General features: G+C 37.2%; 2 protein-coding genes across 3 annotated transcripts; both read left to right on the top strand.

The window, feature by feature from the left end:
- The first annotated feature begins 245 nt into the window (after window positions 1-245).
- On the top strand, window positions 246-4,358 carry LOC126701557 (protein Dr1 homolog). Of its 2 annotated transcripts, none has more exons than XM_050399728.1 (6): window positions 246-437; window positions 528-589; window positions 966-1,055; window positions 2,800-2,894; window positions 3,587-3,655; window positions 3,939-4,358. In XM_050399728.1, exons 2-6 carry the CDS (start codon window positions 535-537, stop codon window positions 4,095-4,097), a joined length of 468 nt encoding a protein of 155 aa, XP_050255685.1. In that variant the 5' UTR covers window positions 246-437; window positions 528-534; the 3' UTR covers window positions 4,098-4,358. The 2 variants fall into 2 exon arrangements, with proteins under 2 accessions (XP_050255685.1, XP_050255684.1); XM_050399727.1 differs by having other exon boundaries at window positions 3,936-4,358.
- Window positions 4,359-5,197: 839 nt separating this feature from the next.
- Window positions 5,198-6,585, top strand: LOC126701556 (protein MIZU-KUSSEI 1). Its single transcript, XM_050399726.1, has one exon. It carries the CDS (start codon window positions 5,440-5,442, stop codon window positions 6,238-6,240), a length of 801 nt encoding a protein of 266 aa, XP_050255683.1. The 5' UTR covers window positions 5,198-5,439; the 3' UTR covers window positions 6,241-6,585.
- The last annotated feature ends 384 nt before the right edge of the window (window positions 6,586-6,969 follow it).

Here is a 6,969-nt window from a genome sequence, read left to right as displayed (position 1 = left end):
TCCAAAAATAGAAAAAAAAGCTAGTACGTCAAAAGGCAGAGAGAGCACGCGCCGTTGAATGACGTGCTAAAACAACCTGATCCAAAATTAACAACCCGAGAGTCGCGAGTGAACGCACGCACGCGCTAAAGCGAGTGGTTGGCATCGCGTGAGAGAGAGAGAGAGAGAGTAATCGTGTGCGAGCGAGAACAGGCAGCGTTATGGTGAGAAGCCCCAAAAAGAAAAGAAAGTCGCACCAAGTCCAAATCCCCCTCTCTCTATCTATCTTCCGATAAATCAATATAATCATCAACCAACAACAACAACAACCATCATGCCTCTCCTTCTCCTCCACCTCCTTATTTTCTTGCAACTCGGATCTTCAATCGGCTGACTCGCTCCTCCTCCTCCTCCTCCATATCGCTTCTCTTCTCCCTTCCCCCCAACTCAGTAACTCGGTCAGTCTCTTTCTCATATCTCTACCTCTCTCTCAGATCTATAATTTTTTATGTATTCATGTGTTCTAGGGTTTGATTTTGGTTTTGAAGGTTTAAGATGGAGCCCATGGATATCGTCGGCAAGTCCAAAGAGGACGCTTCGCTTCCTAAAGGTATCAATTTTACTTTTTTTTTTTTCTTCAATTTTTGAAGAATTATTAGGGTTTTGTATGAATTAATAGTTAAATTTTTTTGGGGGAAAATTGCTGAATATGATGTAAGCATTGTTGTTCTTCTAAGTTATTTGTATTCAGTGAAATATATGAAATTCTAACACTGTTGCTATCGGCTGTAATCAAATTTTATATTATTGGATTGTATAGTAAGCCTTTTGAACTTTTAAATGTTCGGTCTTCTGGGGCGTTTAATTGTGCAAAACTTAAGAGATTAGGAGCAGTACTTGTAGAGAGAATAGGCGTTCGCGTATAAATTTGATGTGTACTGATTAGTTAGTTGATGCAAATAATGTTTTACTATTTTTTTTTTCAGCAACTATGACCAAAATTATTAAGGAGATGTTACCCCCGGATGTACGTGTCGCAAGAGATGCTCAAGACCTTTTAATTGAGTGTTGTGTAGGTGAGGAATAATGTTCTTTTTTTCCTGCTTTTATATGGCATTAATCTCTTTTGATAGGTAAATACGGTTTGCGTGCCTTGGCGAATTAAAAATTCTATCCCTTGTTTATGGAAGAGGAGTTTCCATTATTGATATGTGTCGCGGAAAGGTGTTTTATTTTTATTGGGTTGTAAAGTGAGGTTTCTCTCTTAAGAGGGTTGCTAATAAAGAACCGTTGCTTGTCAATGAATAGAGCTTGATATGATTTCTGATTTATTTATTTAAAATTTATTGTTATTCCATTTTCATTTTTTTTAGAGTAGTTGTGGATTTTGGTTGAGATTTGAACTTCAACATCGTTGAGTTCGGGCTTTCGGTTCAATTCTGTTGCAAAAAAAGTAGGGTTTATGAAACTTGCATCTCAGAAACTTTGAACCCTACAGAGAATTGTAAAGTTATGGTTCGATTCTTACTTCCTTGTTCTTCTTGAAGCATTTACCATCTACTTCATGATTTAGAATCGAACTTAAGGCAAAAGTATACCCTGCTTTGATGCATTACCACAAGGTTACCCTATTGGAACCTATTTCTCTAATAATGCATGCAAAATCAGTATAGTGTTCTGCACTTTGAACAAAGCCAAGTTCTTTGTTACTTCCAAGAACCACTAGATGTGTCACTTGTATTTATTACATGATGAATTTTGATGCAGTAATGTGACCTACCACAATTTATTTTTTGGACTAGGTTTATCTTATAAACCTTCTTATTAAGCTGTATTTTACATGATAAAATTATTTGTGTTTTCATTACTTTCACCCTTTTTTTTTGCAATTCTGAGACTTTCTTGTGCATGATGTATAATGTTGATGTAAAATAAAGAACCCTCAACTTTTCACTTACAGTGCAGTATTAGAGAAACAAAAATCTATATCTGATTAACTTCATTTTGAAATCTCTGTGCCTGCCCTCCTTGTTTAAACCAAACCATCTGATAGTCCTACTGAGACTGCCTTTGAGATGAGCCTGCTTTAAGTCTTTGTAATAGGAATATATGGAAAGGGTTGATGTTCATGATGTCTGCCTGCCCATCATTTTGATGCATTGAATAAATTGCCGTTTGTTGTTTGCTCTTCAACAATGACACTTGTTTTCAGGACAAGTTTGTATAGGCTCCAAAGCTGAACAGAAGCTGTTTGTTCAAACTTTAGCTAGGTTAAAACTAGAAGTGACTTAAACTTTTTCAAATTGTTGCCAATGAGCTATAACTTAATTGGCACTTCCTTCAATAATAAATTGGCTAATTCAAACCCTTCAGGTAAATAAGAACAGCCCGATTGGGTCGCAAGTCTCAACTATTGGTAAAGTAGTCATACTTCACCCAAACGAGAATATAATTGGTTGGAGGGTGAGGTTGTGGGTTCAAGACCCATTTGGTGTGTGTAACTTATCAATCCAAAAAATTTATTCAAATTGTATATTGGCGACTTACTAAGATTTACTGGATCAATTAAACATTGTTTGCAAGTGACAGACCTTTTAGTGGAAATTTTGCACTCCTTTTATTGTTGTTCCTATTTGCTGCTGAATCTAATGTATTTCCTGACAGTTTTGATACTATCTGCTGTAAATTAGGTTAGATTTATTATTTCATTCTATGCTATGCTTTTTTACTCTCAATTGCTTTCTAGTTTTTATTGTAGATGTTCAATCAATTTTTTCTTTTACTGAAGGGAGGTTTGTCCTTTATTTTATGCTCTTGCAGAGTTTATAAACCTCATCTCATCAGAGTCTAATGAAGTTTGTGGCAGAGAGGAGAAAAGAACGATTGCACCCGAGCATGTGCTCAAGGCGTTACAGGTTTTTGACCCATACTATATACCTTCTCTTCATATTTGTGTGATATATATTTGCTTACCTGTTTTCTGTCCGTGATGCCTCTCCACCTTCATGTTTTAGTTTCCCAGTACTTTTATGTGTACATTTTGTCTTTCCTACTTGTAGGCATTATTTGAGTTTAGATTCATGCACTTGATTATGTAATTTATTCTTTACATCACTCAGTTTTGGTACCTCCCTGTGCTATCTAAAGCTACATCCTGGCAGGCTATGTATGCTTTGACAGTCAATTTGTGCTTGTCCTATATGCTTTTAGGTTTATTGAGGTTCTTATCACTGTGTTGTCTCCTCATTTCCAGACAGGGCTTTACTAATTTATAGGGAACTATTAGAGCCAAATATTTAGTTGGCTTTTGTTCCAAGATTTACTTGGTAACTTAACATACAATAATATATATTATGTCTTTTACCCCATAATATATTGCTACAAGAAATTGCTCTGGTTAACAACTAGTTGTGCTTGCTTCACATGGAATCAGTCCCAATGTCAAAATTTGCAATATGCTTCTATTCTGCCTGCATGTTATTTATTTATAAAACTGTGAGCAGTTGTTTTATAGTCCTTCTGGTATGAAAGATTATAACTTTGTTTATAATGATTTATATCTATAAAATGTTTGCATGATAACTGATGTATTTAATTTTATTATCAGGTTCTTGGGTTTGGTGAATACATTGATGAAGTTTATGCAGCTTATGAACAACACAAGCTTGAGACCATGGTAATTGTTCATTATTTTTGCTCCTTATGGATTCACTTGTTGCGAGGCTTATCTTTAGAGAACTGGACTGTTAGCCTTTGGTGGAGCTGGTTCAAACATTTTCCTTACCGAATTCCTCATTTTTTTGACAGCACAAAATTCTTTTAAAATGTCCTTTATTTTTATATGTTACACTCAGTTAGTTGAATTGCGCTATAGAACTGGGATCTTGACAGCTTCTGCTACATGGTCTACTCGGTCAAGAGTTATTTTACTGATGATGTTAGGGAATGTTTTCCAGCAGGACTCTCTAAAAGGTGGCAAGTGGAGCAATGGAGCCGAGATGACTGAGGAAGAAGCATTGGCTGAGCAACAGAGAATGTTTGCAGAGGCCCGTGCAAGAATGAATGGCGGGGCTGCTCCCCCCAAGGAACCGGATTCTGACCAAACTTTAGACAGCTAACTCTAGAATATTTGTTTTTGAGCCTTAGGCAAGCACACTTGACACTTCCATCGGTGCTTTTAGTATCTCTTATGTTATGTACAAAAAATTGACAAGTTTGCTGGTCTACTGTATAAGCACACGCTTCAATTTGTATTCTATCTATGGATCCATGTCTATAAGTTAATGTAATTAGTGAGAGTTTGTCGTAGTCATTACCTCTTTCTGAACCATATGTAATTATTTTGTTTTTAGTTATATCTTTGGAAAGGGTGGGTTCAATTTTTGGTGCTATTTTTGTGTAATTGAGAATGCATTAGCATGAAATCATCCAGCAACCCAGGGGGTTGACCATGATGGTACCCCATTACTCTTTAAAAAGCTAAAGAAGAAGTATTTAAAAATGATTTAAGATGCTTAAGAAAAGAGGCCATTTTCACTATTTGTCCATTGTACTTTCCTGAACACCCAGCGAAGCTTTAATCATGACCTGATGGAAAGCTTGTCGTAATAAAATTGAAAGAGTTGGTTTATTTATAAATTTTTTTTCAGAAAAGAAAGACATTATTTTCATTGAGAACACAAAAATTGATGTGTCAAGGCCACATTGACAGAAAAATAAAGAAACCTAACTTATTCCTGGTGTTCATCTAGGCAGCTGCCAATTATGGTTCACCTGGATGACGCATGGTGGGATCGACAGCATGGTGGATCTCACAAAGAGAAAATGATGTTTCAATCTTTTGGTGTACCAATAAAAGAGAGGGTTTTTTTGGTGGGGGTCCTCAGAGGACCCCACAAAGCAATGAGGTGTCAGCTCGCAGGTAGGTAAATTGTATACTCTGCGCCCAACATTGGCCCTGAGAAATGAGAAGCCCTTGGAACCCCAGCAACATCACCTTGGTGTAATTTTCACTACAAGACATTGGATTTGGAAGTCTGCTAAGCCTGAGAAATGTCTAGGTGTGAATAGTGTTGGGTCTGGTTTGTTGCTATTCCTTCACTGTTTTTGGATTCAAGTCAAAAGAGTCAGTCAAGCAAAATAACTCTCTCCCTGCCCCACTAGAAAGTGAAATTACACACATATTGTCTCCTTAGATTCCTTTCTTTTCTATTTCAATGACTCTCTCTCTCTCTCTCATTTCCTAAAATCAGTTGGTGGGACAGCCTATGTTTCTTTTGTCAGGATTCTCTTGCGCCACAACAAAGAACTAGAAACAAAGAATTAATGAAAGCCCCACATATCTTATATCGATAAAAAGAGAAGTGACCATAATCTCTCTCTCTAACACACACTCACACTCACAGTCTCTCTTCACATTATCTTTAAGGAGCTGCTTCTCCCTTTGATTTCCTTTCTCATATGAAGACAGTCATGGCTAATAATTCTCAAGATTTTTCTTCCAAGAGGCACTTCCACTGGACAAAGAAGGTTGGAAATGAAGATGATGAAGTTTCAAGCTTCAAATCCTCCTCAAAATCCCTTGAGGAAAACATAAAAGAAGATGATGAGTTTGCTGCTACACCAGAACCTGTAGCTGAAGCAGCACCACCACCAAAGAGGAAACTGCAAGCTATAGCAATTTCAAGGCTTCGTTCAGTTCTTACAGCGTTTGGTAAGAACCGTTCCAACTTGCCACAGGGTCTTGGTAACCGAGTGGTAGGCACACTCTTTGGGAATAGGCGTGGCCATGTTCACTTTGCTTTCCAAAGAGATCCCAATTCTCAACCTGCCTTCTTGATTGAGCTTGCTACACCTATTAGTGGCTTGGTTAAAGAAATGGCATCTGGGTTGGTTCGAATTGCATTGGAGTGTGATAAAGAGAAAGAAAAAGAAGAAGAAAAGAAAGGGGTGAGGCTACTTGAAGAGCCAGTTTGGAGGACTTATTGCAATGGGAAAAAGTGTGGTTTTGCAACAAGGAGAGAATGTGGGCCTAAAGAGTGGAAGGTGTTGAAGGCTGTAGAGCCAATTTCTATGGGTGCTGGTGTTTTGCCTGCTGCAGGGAATGAAGCTGAAGCTGAATCTGGGTCAGATGGTGAAGTCATGTACATGAGAGCCAAGTTTGAGAGAATTGTGGGGTCTAGAGATTCTGAGGCTTTCTACATGATGAACCCTGATAGCAATGGAGCTCCTGAGCTTAGTGTCTACTTGCTTAGAGTCTAAGCAGCAACTCAAGGTCTTAGTTTTTATTTCCCTTTTGTGCTTTCAGGTTATGAAAGAGTAGCTAATGATACTTTGTTTATCTTCAATCATGAAGATGGAGGTCTGGTCCTCTCTAATTAAGTACTTTTCCTTTTTTTTTTTTTTTTTTTTTTTTTTACTCTGTTTTCTTTGGAGAAGATGAAGAGGTGGGTGGTTTGTATTTTGTTATAGTTTAGGTGGGGGGGGCAATACATTACAAAATGATGGTAGGGTGGGGTCATGAAGGTGTATATGTATAGTTTTTCTTTTTAATCCTTTATTAAGTGATGAGACAAGGAGGCTAATGCAATCATGATGTCTTCGTTATTGGATTAATTTCATTTTCTTTGCCTTAGTACTCAAGCTATTATAGAATTTCTTTTGCAACAAGTTGGAAAAAAAAGTGCTCTAGTAATATCCCACTATGGCTTAGCAGGCAGGCTGAGTATATGTTATGACAACTTTGAAAATTCACTGTAGTAGTGGAATTTCCTTTTTCTCTTCCGGCCATATACCAGCAATTACATGAAAGTAGGGCTATGCCATTCTGTTTGCATAGCAATCATTCTCTTCAGATGATTGGTTACTTTTTGTACACTTTTTTTGTTTGTTAATGAGACTTCAATTTAGGTTAATTGGTATGCAGCAAACAATGATATTTACTCTGACAATTTCATTTATTTGGAGTTTTGGACTGTGTTTTGTTTATTG

This window comes from Quercus robur, chromosome 10 (genome assembly GCF_932294415.1).
Source record: "Quercus robur chromosome 10, dhQueRobu3.1, whole genome shotgun sequence".
Taxonomy (NCBI): Eukaryota; Viridiplantae; Streptophyta; class Magnoliopsida; order Fagales; family Fagaceae; genus Quercus; species Quercus robur.
Note: the sequence above shows the minus strand (reverse complement) of the source record. Positions and strands in the feature narration are given on the sequence as shown.